Source organism: Lynx canadensis, chromosome E3 (genome assembly GCF_007474595.2).
Source record: "Lynx canadensis isolate LIC74 chromosome E3, mLynCan4.pri.v2, whole genome shotgun sequence".
Lineage (NCBI taxonomy): Eukaryota > Metazoa > Chordata > Mammalia > Carnivora > Felidae > Lynx > Lynx canadensis.
This window is the reverse complement of record NC_044318.1, coordinates 26,303,962-26,316,558: the sequence shown is the minus strand read 5'-3', so window position 1 is coordinate 26,316,558 and position 12,597 is coordinate 26,303,962. Positions and strand designations below refer to the sequence as shown.

The following is a 12,597-nucleotide window of genomic DNA, read 5'->3' as shown; positions in this document are numbered from 1 at the left end:
TGAATACTTGGCCGAAGGCTGGACTACCCACACGTAAGTTGAGATTAAACCAGACTTACCAGGAAGCTTCTTGGAAGCAGCTTCCCGGAAGTTGAGAAGAGAAAAGAAATACTAGAATTGAAGCAATCCCAGATGTCTGAAAAAAACCTCATTAATACCCCACGCATCCAGCTGAGACACTAGAAGGAACACATCACAAGAATAAAAAACACACTCTAAAGGCCTTCTTTAGGTCCACATGATCAAAACCTAAAGCCAAGCCCTGATGAGACTCACAAGGAAGACAGTTTGGAGGCTGAGTCCCTGCCAAGTTAGAGGGGCTTGGGAGACATGTTGGGATTCCCACAGCCCTACCCTGAAGAAGCATAAAACCAAACCTAAACAACTTGAAAGCAGCCAGGTAGTACCTGAACTACCTCCTGAGGCAAAAATCAGCCCTCTTCAGAGAAAGATAACAGAACACAGAGTCTCCATAGCATAGCATTACAATGTCCGGTGTACGAACATTAATAGGCATGCAAAGAAACTAGAAAGTGTTACCATAATCTAAAAAAAATAAAAATAAAAATAAAAAAACAATAAAAACCAATCCCAAGATGGCCTAGAGCCCAGATGTTGGATCTAAGTACATAAAGACTTTAAACAGCTACTATAAATATAGGAAAATTTGTCCAAATAATTCAAGAAAAATATTGTTTCAATGAGTAAGCAGATGAGTATTTCAGCAGAAAAAATGAAAACTCCAAAAAAGAACCTAGAATTAAATTTCTATAATTTTAGAAATTAATTTTAGAAATTAATTTTAGAGATTAATTTTAGAAATTAAAATTCTAGAACTGAAAAAAATTGGGTGCATGCCTGTGTGTGTGTGTGTGTGTGTGTTGGAAAAAAGGGAGACAGAGAGAAAGCAAATGCTTCAATATTAACAATTAGATGAAGACATACAGTTATTCACTATACTTTCCAAACCTCTATGGATTTGAAAATTTTCTTAAAGACTAAAGAAACTTTTTTTAAAGTTTATTTATATATTTAAGGAGATAGAGAGAGAGAACACAAGCAAAGGAGGGACAGAGAGAGAGAGAGAGAGAATCTCAAGCAGACTCTGCACTGCCAGCACGGAGCCCAATGTGGGGCTCAAACTCACCAACTCTAAGATCATGACCTGAGCTGAAGCCAAGAGCTGGACACTTAACCAACCGAGCCACCCAGGCTTCTCAAAGATTAAAGAAATATTAAAAATATATACTAATATATTTGTAGGCCAAGAAGAAAAAAAGTTATAAGTAGTCGGATAACCTAATCAAGTGCATGATTAGGAAGTATCCCTCCAATGAAATGAAACTGAACTGAGACATGAATGACACTCTAGACGAGGCACAAGGAGATCAACTCCTGGTGACTACAGCTGTCTGGGAGGTGGGGACCTGGCCCAAGACAAAAGCAATGTGGTCAGAGAGCAAGGAATCGTTTCGAGATATGTTGAAAGAAGTCAAGATCTGCATGACTTTGCCAATAACACGTGGTGGGGGGGGGGGTGTGGTGAGCGAAAAAGAAGAATCAAGGGTGGCTCCCAGATTACTTTTGTAGCTGACTGGGTATGATGTGACATAATTTCCTGCGAAAAATTCCAGAGGAGAGGCAGTTTTGGAGAAAAAAGAAAATCCATTCAGCTCTGGATCTCTGCAGCTTAAGGAACACGTGAGGCATCTACACAGGACGATGGGTAGCAGATCTAAACTGCAGGAGAGAGGCAGGGATTGAAGATATGCACGTCGAGGCATATAGGTGTCTGGGGGGAGGGATTGAAGATATGCACGTCAGCACATAGGTGTCTGGGGGGACAACAACAAAAAACAACCCCAGGGGACTACAGTGGGCAGAAGATGAGGGGCACGCGAGGAACGCTGGAAAAGACAAAGAGGTGGAAAAGATGCAGGCAAAGGACCAGCCAGCGACGTGGATGCCAAAGCAGTGACACACGTCAAAACCAGGGGTGTAAGCAGCACCGCCAGGTGCTACAGAAAGTAGCACCCCAAACTCAAAATAGCCCCCAAAGCGTAGATAAGAGCACATCCCCAGAAATATTAATTTTGAGATGCATACACACGTCAGGAGTTGAGGAGAATCTTCACTGTTTGCAACACCAAAGAAACCGGAGAAGAGCAATTTCCACCCACCCTGGGAACTACAGAGGTACTTACGGCAGGAGGACATTGACTCACCGCCATTGTTTGCCCCTGCAAACAGCGACCCACAGGCTACCTGCCCAGCAAAGGAAGCGGTCACTCCCTAGTTCATAACAACTGTTTTCCATGGTGACCTATTCCCCAACCCAATCCAAACCCAGCCCAGCAGCAGCCCTTTTTGTAAGCTCATCAGGAAACCCTACTCTCCAGGAGCAGCAAGAGCTATGGGTTGCTATGTCCCATCCTGCATTATTTGGGGGAAAGATGAGAAGTGAACCTGGGATCGCTGAGTGCTGGATACTAGTTTGGGAATAGGAAGAGGAACAAGACAAGGGAGAAACGAAGGAGTTACAAAATTCTGTGGCACAGGAAGCAAACCCAGGAGTAGCGGCAAACAAGATCCCACCTCCAGGAGTACCTGGGTGTCTCAGTCGGTTGAGCGTCCAACTTCAGCCCGGGTCACGATCGTGCGGTTCGTGAGCTCAAGCCCCACATCAGGCTTACTGCCGTCAGCGCAGAGCCTGCTTCAGACCCTCTGTCTCTCTCTCTCTCTGCCTGAGGGGAAAATTATCCCAGGTCCAAGATAAAGTGAAGACAAAACAAAGAAACTAAAGTTTCTTTACAAACCCTGTTGGCTCACAGATTCTGGGCCCGCAAAGGACTTTATGGAGTCACAAAGTAGAACAGAAAAAAGCAAAAGGGACCCTAGAAAAACATCTTCTAACGGGAAGTAAAGGTAGCATCAGCTGGAAGATGTGGAGGAAAGGCTTGTATATATGTGTATCTGTATACATCATGACAAGACACAGAAGAGATTTTCATAAACTGTGTCCACATTGTTCTCAATAAGACAAAGAGTTGAGAGAGAATAAACAAATAAGGCCCCAGGAAGGCAAGAAGTCAGAGGCATGAGGAAAGCACATCCTAAGACTACTGCAGCAACAAAAAAGGGGGATGGTCCGATTATACCCTAATAGCTGCAAGACGGCAGCAACCCAAATGCCCATTGAGAATAGAACAGATAAATAATTGTGGCATATTTATAGATGATGGGATACTATAGATTAGTGAAAATGAATCAACTTCAGCTATCCTCAAAAACATGGCTGAGTCTCGCAAATATGTTGAGGAAAAGAGGCTGGGAACAAAAGAACAGACATGGCATTGGCCCCACTGAGATGAAGGGAAATGCAAACACCATGAAACGCTGAGAGGAAATAGGCTGGTGGTTGTCTTTGAGGAAGAGGCATTGGAAAGGGCCCCGGGGAAACTTTAAGGTGCTAACAATACTACATTCCTTAGCCTCAGTAGTTGTTGAATGAATGTTCATGTTCAATAATAACTGAATTGTGCATTAATACTTCCCTGTATTCTATTTTAACTAACGTTGGGTGTTTTTTGTTTTTTGTTTTTGTTTTTTGTTTTTTAAAGGAAGGAGGCAGGGGCGCCTGGGTGGCGCAGTCGGTTAAGCGTCCGACTTCAGCCAGGTCACGATCTCGCGGTCTGTGAGTTCGAGCCCCGCGTCAGGCTCTGGGCTGATGGCTCAGAGCCTGGAGCCTGTTTCCGATTCTGTGTCTCCCTCTCTCTCTGCCCCTCCCCCGTTCATGCTCTGTCTCTCTCTGTCCCAAAAATAAATAAACGTTGAAAAAAAAAATTAAAAAAAAATAAATAAATAAAAAAATAATAAAGGAAGGAGGCAGGCACCTGGGTGGCTCAGTCAGTTGAGTATTTGGTTCTTGATTTTGGCTCAGGTCATGGCCCCAGGGTCGTGGGATCGAGCCCCAGGTCGGGCCCCATGCTGGACGTGGAGCCTGCTTGAGATTCTCTCTCTCCCTCTCCCTCTGCCCCTCTCCTCCACTCACATACCCTCTTTCTCTCTCTAAAAGAAAAAGAAAAAGAAAAAGAAAAAGGAAGGAGGACTACTGAAGTAAAATTAAGCTTCAAGGAAACTGAAACTTCCAGAAAACTGAAGATATGCTCTAAAGGCAGTAATAAAAAAATTTTCTTAATGACTATAGACAAGTAAGTCAATGATGTAGAAGACAAACTCGAGAAGGAATGCAGACTACATAAAATGATGTGAGTAGAGATGTATGATGTGGAAAACAAAGAATGAAAATGTAGCATTAGAACGAAAGGCACGAAATACCCGCACTCAGACATTTCACAGTGGCCAGATTACATCCTAACAGCCCCAAATGGGAAACCCAAATATCCATCCTGAATGAAATGGATACAGAAATTGAAGTATAATGACATACAATGGATACTCATGCCATGTATGAATGAAAACGTATGAATTCAGACAGACGTAAATTTAAAGATTAAGACAGCAGCATCGTAAGATTAGTCAGTCAATAGGATTAAGAAAATGGTTTTCACAAAATTAGAATTGGTAAACCTAATAAACTTTTACATGATACACTCTGAAAGTGCAAGGTATCGCTAATAGGGGCACCTGGGTGGCTTCGCTGGTTAAGCGTCAGGTTCCTGATCCCAGCTCAGGTCACGATCTTGCAGTTCATGAAATCGAGCCCCATGTGGGGCTCTGAGCTGATAGCACAGAGCCCGCTTGGAATTCTCTCTCTCCATCTCTGTACCTCTCCCGCTCTCTCTCACTCTCTTTCTTCCTCCCTCTCTGCCCCTGCCCCACTCATGCGTGTGCACTCTCTCTCTCTCTCTCTCTCTCAAAATAAATAAATAAATATTTTTTTAAAAAGATACTGCTAATAAATTTTGTATGCACATAAATTCCCTGGGTAGACTGCAAATTCCTTGGGAACAGGTAACGAATATTATACTTATTTCATTTCCTCCTCTACCCAGAAAGCATTCGGGTAAACATTCCTATCATGAATGAATAAATAAGAACGGACAAATGAATTAAATATGAATGGATGAATGTCTCCACCAATTCATCACTGCTGAGTTTGTTAGGTGATTTCCAACTCCAGTCTGGCCAACTTCATGCAGGTTTGCATGACTCCCTCTCTTTGTTTAAAGAGAAGAAACAGAAACTCTCCAGAGTGTATGTCAGCTGGAGATAACCTGCATGGTGAGTGGCTCTTTTCACACCTCTTCTCAGAAGGTAACCACTCACAGACCAGGTGAGTTTGTCCCTTCCACTGAAGGAAAGGGACATTCTATCTCGGGTGATAAACAGTAGCCGGGTAGGGGAACCTGTCCCCTCGGCGATTCGTAAGCGGGGGATTGCAGCCGCCACGGGGTAAGGAAGGGGGCACAGTGAGGGAAGGCGGTGCCCAACTAATGGATCACAAAGGAAGCTTTGATTCCCCTCAGTGTCCAACACATCAGCTCCCTGTGCAATGCCATGTTTCCTCTGAGGATAAATGAGTGGCCCAGAGCAACAGGAAACAGGTCTTTAGGGCTCAGAGAACAGCAAACAGACAAAGCCTCGGAAAGGTGCCTTCCCCGAGAACCAACCTGCGCTTGGTTTTCAGACCCTGCCTGCTGGCTCTACCCTCAGTGCACATCTGCACAGCCCTGCCCGGAGCCCCAAGATGCTCGTAATAAAGCATGAGCAGTCATAACTCAGGGTTCACCTTGGCCAAAAGTAAATAAGTAGAAGGAATCTTCCATCAGAAAATAAATGGCCCTTCTCCAAGCTGAGAGCTGGATTACCCTCCTGAAGGACAACAGAGTGTCTTCAGCAGCTGGCCTCAGGCCTCAGGCTATAAAGTCTGGCTGGACTTCATTAGGGACCCCGCGGGGCCCCCACTGCTAAGCCTGCCCATGTAGGCTTGAGGGCTGTTAGAATCTCTCCCTGCTATTCGTGCCTGCTGAGAAGGCACCTTTCAGCCCTGCTCGGCTGCCTGGGGCTGAGTGAAACACGCTCCTGAGCTAGGCCACTTGCCCAGGTACACGGAGAGCGGTTCCACTGGCCACCCCGGGGGTGGGGGGGACGGCAAAATCCAGCCCGCAGTCCTCTTGAAAAGCTGTGCACCCTGGCAGTGGCCCAGATTTAACAGAGAAAAAAGCCGATGCTCTAAGGAGAAATCATCTCTTGATTATTCAGAGCAACGCTGGGAGGGAAGGGAAAAGGCAAGGGAAAGCCAGGATCTGTGAGAGCCACAGGTGATTTCCAAACTCCCTTTGGTTAGTCATCTCGACCTCTTTAAGAGTCACCTTTAAACACAGGGACTTTTTGCCTGGATCTCATGGCCTCTACTCACGGAGCCTTCCAGCCCCTCCTGCTGATGACTGAGCCCAGGGACCTACTCAACTAAACACAAACACAAACACACCCCCAGATCAATGTACCACTTCCCTAAGCGGACTCCCCGGGGGTCCGGGGAAGCCTGGGTCCCGCTCAACATACTAGCCGAGCTTTGGCCTTCTCTATGGTCACCTGGCTTTGGAAGCAGTCAGGCCTCTACTGCCTGCTTCTGCGTCCGAATGTCCTCTGGCCAACTGAAGCCGAGGAGATCCCCCGAGGGTCCTGCTTTCCTCTCCTGCCACCAGCCTCAGTCCAGAGGGGGGCGAGCCTGGCTCCGCTTCCTGTCACTCCGGCTTCCTGTCACATGCCCCCACCGGGAACCCTACCCACCAGCCTCTGCTGCCTTACGGTTTACTTATATAAATAAGCCAGTCTTTTAGATGAGCAAGCAATCAAAATGGACAAGAGCAGGAAAGGCTATCAGACGGCCCTGTCCCTCCGCCTTCCTCCACTCCTGCCCAGTCTGCAGCAAGCTGGGCTTCGCTGGCCCAGAGCTGGATTTCCCCGCCTTCCTCTTGCGAGTAACGGCCGTGAGGCGCCCCTCTTTGCACGGAGACAGCACGCTGGTCAGACCATGTCACTTAAAAGCAAATAGGTGGGCCATCGGGGGTAACTCTGCCTTCTCTTTAGAAAGCAAATTTCAGCTCCATGCTCTAACATGGTGTTCACAAGGAACACGGCATCCCAAAACGTCGGGGAGAGCGGATTCTGGCTCGGCCTCTGCGGATGTAACACCTAGCTGAACATCTGGCTGATTCCACCACATTTTCGATTCTCGAAGAAATAAAGTCCTTCTTCCTCTTTGTAATTTTGCTGTTTAATCAGGGGGTTACCAATGAGGAGACGACAGGGCACGGTCCCAGGATGAATTTAGTCATGGTGTTCCCATCCCTATCCCTGCCCTGAACACCCAGGACTACACTGTGTAACAAAGGAACAGAGGCAATTAAAATAATTGCTGTCCATTCCCACCATGTCTAGGCTTCCAGAGGATTCTGATCTGGGCAGGATTCAAAGCACCATGGCCCCAAGTCAAGAGACAGCCATTAGCAGGGCTTAAAACCTCCCCTACAGCTGGGCCCTGCGTAAATGACAATATGGAAAAATGACGACGCCACTGGTGATCAAGATTCCGTAAACTGGAAAATGTATTTTGGGAGCGGAAGGCTGTCCCCCCAGTCCGTGTACAAAGAAACCAAATAACGAGATCTGTCCCGCACAAAGAAGTCATTTATGCAGAATTTATCTCTGAGCCCGTTCCCGTTCGCACCACCGTTAGACTTGGCCACAACGGGTGGCCAGAGTCTGGCGCTTTCACCGTAGACACACAATCGCCTCAGATGCCTCCCGTGGGTGGCTGACCTCCCAGACAGGGCGGGCTCCTTACCGTCCAGCTCCTCCACGGAGATATTAGCAAGCTGCTCGCTGTCGCTGCCCGCGGACAGAGATCGGTTGAGGTAATTCCCCTTGTACAACAAGCCAGCGGTCACATGGTGGAAAGGCATCTTCTCCCTGTTCACAGAGAAGCGGGAGTGGGGAGAGAAAGAGGTCACCGTCCGTTCCTTCTTTCCTTCCTGAAAGGACCACCTTGGTTTTCAGATGGCCGGTTGTCACTTTTAAAGGAACCATCACATTTCTAGAGGGAAAGTCAGAAAATCCCAGGGTCCCCGTGGCCTGAACAACTCCCCAGGGACCCCGAGTTCTAGCGCTTTCTTTGTTTTAAATCCTACTTCACTGTCCCGATTTACTCGTGAGTTGGAACCATGTGGCCCTTGCACGCCGTGGGACATCATGTCATCATCACATCCTCGTCCTCTCCAGGCAAAGAAGAAGCCTCCCTGCTCCTTCACTTGGCCCGATAAACTTTTTTGGTGCTCCTTAAGGAATGCACATCCCAGAAATGCTGGGCTCCCCGGGGACTGGGCGTCTCAGCTGTGACCGTGTGGAGATCCAAGGGTTTGACTTCTCCCAGGTAAAGCAGATGAGCCACTCACACAGCACCCGAATCGGGTGGGAAACGGCAGGCCCTAAGTAAATACAGACAACCTTCCGCACCTGGGAGAAGCGGCCCCCGTGCCAGGCTTGGGTGCAGACACCTGCTGGTCAAAGCCGCTCATGAGCGCAGCCCTCTGGGACGCCGCTCACGCCACCCGCCCTGCCAGAAAGGCGCGTGGCACTCAGTGTCCCAGAACAAAGCTGCTTCCAGAATCTTACAGGGAATTACTGCATCCCTTAGACCAGCAAAGCTCCTCTGCCCAGAAGACAGCCCTGGGGCTTAAGAGGTCCCACCAGTGCGACACAGGCTAGGGGAAGAGGGAGGAAAGAGACAGCGTAGGGAGACAGAGCAAGTGCAAAAGGGAAAGACAAGGCAGCTAGAAAGGTGGGCTTCTCCACAGCACAGAGAACACGACTCTCTGTTACGGCGAGGGAGCCGCTGAGCGTGTTGGGACACATGTTGTGCTCCCCTATCTGGAAAGGGGGCTAAGAGGACCGATCCCCCTTTGAGTGGAATTAGGGAACAGGTAGGAAGTACGGGGGGTCCATTACAGGCTGTGAGTAAAGAACACCTCTTAACAGAGCTCCGGGAAGGTGAACTGGGCAGCACCGGAAGGGGTGATCTCCCCACCCCTGGGGGCATTCAAGCAGAGGTGAGGGCCTCTCTGCCAGGGTTCTGTGGGAGAGAGAGAACTCCTGAGCTCTCTCCCCACACATCCCTCACTCTCCAGAGAAGCCACTTGGGAAGTCTTATTTCTTACTACGGTTTGCACCTGTACGATAAGAGGGAGCAGCCCCAAGGGCCCTCCAGGCACTGATGAGGTACAAGCTATAACTTACAGGAAGACCCCCCCGTCTCTGAGGATGACCGCTCAGGACATCCAGCCTTGCTGTCCCTCAAACCCACACTCGTGACAAGAACTGTCCTAACCGTGGGAGGTTGGAGCCGGCAGGCACCAGGGACACCCGGTGACAAGTGACAAGTCCTGCAGGACCCACACCCCACCCTCTCTCCAGTCCAGAGCACACACCGGCAGGTCCCTGTTTGGGCTGAGAGCCGCTGACTTACAAACAAACCAACGAGACACCTAAAAGCTACGGGGCTTGACCTGGAACACAGAGCCGGTTAGCAGAAGAATCAGTTCTAGAACACAGGCCTTCTTAGTGCTATTTCCACTAAGCAGCGTCAGCTAAGCACCAGACATTTCCACCGGATGTCAAACTCTCATTTCAAACTCAAGATGTCTAAAAACGAATTAATTATCTTCCTGAAAAATAGGCCACACTTCCTGATTTCTCGATTTCTCTCAAAGGTACTTTTCACTCATCGTAACAGACGGGACATCTCTCACAAATGTTCTGGGTCCCCAAAAAGTAAAACAGACACACGGCTGGGGCGCCTGGGTGGCGCAGTCGGTTAAGCGTCTGACTTCAGCCAGGTCACGATCTCGCGGTCCGTGAGTTCGAGCCCCGCGTCGGGCTCTGAGCCTGGAGCCTGTTTCCGATTCTGTGTCTCCCTCTCTCTGCCCCTCCCCCGTTCATGCTCTGTCTCTCTCTGTCCCAAAAATAAATAAACGTTGAAAAAAAAATTAAAAAACAAACAAAAAAAAAAAAACCAGACACACGGCTGAGGCAAGAGCCAGCCATCAGGCTCCAAAACCACACGCACCCCTCCCCGGCTAACAAAACCTACATCCGCCAGCCAATCACGAACGGCAGGATGCTCGTTACAAAGCACGTCTACACTGGCCAATTACAAGGGGAACATTCTCAGCTAATTAGAAGTCAGACTTACGCCTCACAGCTGAATCTATCCTCACACATAAAAAACAAGAGTCTTTTGGGGCACCTGGGTGGCTCAGTGGGTTGAGCGTCCCACTTTGGCTCAGGTCATCATCTCGCAGCTCGTGGGTTTGAGCCCCACGTCGGGCTCTGTGCTGACAGCTCAGAGCCCGGAACCTGCTTCGGATTCTGTGTCTCCCTCTCTTTCTGCCCCTCGCCTCCACCTCTCTCTCAAAAATAAATATTAAAAGAAGTTCAATACAAGAACCTTTCTCTTGGACAAACACTTCAATTACCATCTCCTCTTTTCACCGAGCGAAGATTTTCAGACCAAACACACTGAAAAGTGAGAATCAGATGTCCCTTTTGCCAGGGCCGATCCTAATTTGGGGACAGGGCCATGGGCTGTGCTTAGTTCCCAACACTGGCTTCAGCTTCCCTCCCACCACTGGCCGCAGGACCCAGTCGGCTTTATCAGCGGTTATCTTAATTTCTAAGTCGTACAAACACGGGAAGACACTAATTTCACCACCCGGGGAGAGTCCCCCCCTCCCCCCCGGCCGCTGAGCTCAGCACATGCGCAGAAAACATCCCCTTCCCCTTTCACCGCCCATCATTCTAGGTCGTCCGCGTTTTATAAACATCTGCCCATTATGAGCCTGTCTGTCTGAGGCTCTGGGGGCACCACACAAATGCCTCCAGCCACAGTGACAAGGTTATACTCGGTCGGATGTAATCCAAGCCCCTCCCCAGGTTCAGTCACAGAATATACGTGGAGCACTTTGCAGAGAAAACTGGCCACCAGTGAGTCCCATTTGACAGACCAACATGATTTGCTTCTGGAAAAAGCAGCTTGCAAAAGTAGGCTCACAATCAGGGCGCCCAGCCTGCGCCCCCAACCGCTCCACGTAGCGTGGGGGAAGGAAACATGTAAGTGGACCCTGCGCGTGGACAAATGGAGTCGTGTTCAAGAAAGGGAGGAATGGGGCGCCTGGGTGGCGCAGTCGGTTAAGCGTCCGACTTCAGCCAGGTCACGATCTCGCGGTCCGTGAGTTCGAGCCCCGCGTCAGGCTCTGGGCTGATGGCTCAGAGCCTGGAGCCTGTTTCCGATTCTGTGTCTCCCTCTCTCTCTGCCCCTCCCCCGTTCATGCTCTGTCTCTCTCTGTCCCAAAAATAAAATAAAAATAAAAAAAAAAAAAAAAAAAGAAAAGAAAGGGAGGAATAAATACAATCCCAAGGAAGCTAAGAACAGCCGCTGCAATTAAAAACTAAATTTCACTCCACGCCACCTGGGGAAACCCAAGCTTTCAGATGGTCTCTTTGGCCAAGGAAGGGAAATACACACAAGTTCATCAGCAGAGACAAACACGATCCTGCACCGGAACTTGAAGATGGATCCTTCTTTCCAAGAAATATTTTTTCAGTGGCAATTTTATTCATCGAGAGATATTAATTTGACGGTATGTCATATGGACAATTTTTTTTTTTTTTTTTTTTTTTTTTGTATTTTCTGTAAGGCAGTGCAGTTTCATGGTAAGGAGTCAGAACTTTCTGGTCAAATCCAGGGTTGGGACTGAAATTGTAGCTCTTACCCTTATGGGCTCTGTTAGCAGCACTCTCCTCCTATGCAAAAATGGGGTTTTGATATACACCGAACAGTATTTTTGTAAATGTGAAAAAAAGATAAATTCCAGAAAGCACTGGGTTTAATACTAGACATACTCCCAACAATACCAGTGATTATCTGCTGAAGATTGTATGAAGCAGGACGCAGGGCAAAGAGACCACAGATTCAGTAGGTTGAAAATAAAACACGCTGGGTTATTAAGAGGGGATCAGTAAGGACCCGGCAGAGGGCGAGCTTCAGAGAGAAGTTGAATGGCAATGTGCACCCGGGTGCTGAGGGATCTGGTGTGTGAACAGCAGAGCACAGGGCAGGGGGTGGGGGGGGGTGTCCCAATGCCACGTGCTCTCAACAAGCAGCCAACTGTATCAGGAGCGAGGAGCTATTCAAATGGAAAGCACCAGAACTGAAGATGAGTCTGCTTCCTGGGCACCGGGAAGGCTGGCTTCATTGTCACCTCAAGGGCAAGGTATCAGGAGGCTAAAAAGGGGGTGGGTATAGGGGGAAGGGTGAAACAGATGAAAGGGAGCAAAGGCACACTTATCCTGATGAGCACTGAGTAATGTGTAGAATTGTTGAATCACTATGTTGCAAACCTGCAACTAACATAACACTATGTGTTCACTATACTAGAAATAAGATTAAAAAGAAGGAAGGAAGGAAGGAAGGAAGGAAGGAAGGAAGGAAGGAAGAGAAAAAGAGAGGAAGGAAGAGAGGGTGGAAGGAAGGGAGGGAGAGAGGAAGGAAGGGTAGAAGGAAGGGAGGGAGGG

General features: G+C 48.4%; 1 protein-coding gene across 1 annotated transcript in view; it reads right to left on the bottom strand.

Annotated features, from left to right (window-relative positions):
• Window positions 1-7,934, bottom strand: part of CALN1 (calneuron 1) — a 386,428-nt gene extending 378,494 nt beyond the window's left edge. The window contains exon 1 of the mRNA XM_032591641.1: window positions 7,814-7,934. Within this exon, the coding sequence (XP_032447532.1) occupies window positions 7,814-7,931 (118 nt within the window). The 5' untranslated portion in view covers window positions 7,932-7,934. The remainder of the gene's footprint in view (window positions 1-7,813) is intronic.
• Window positions 7,935-12,597: the final 4,663 nt, after the last annotated feature.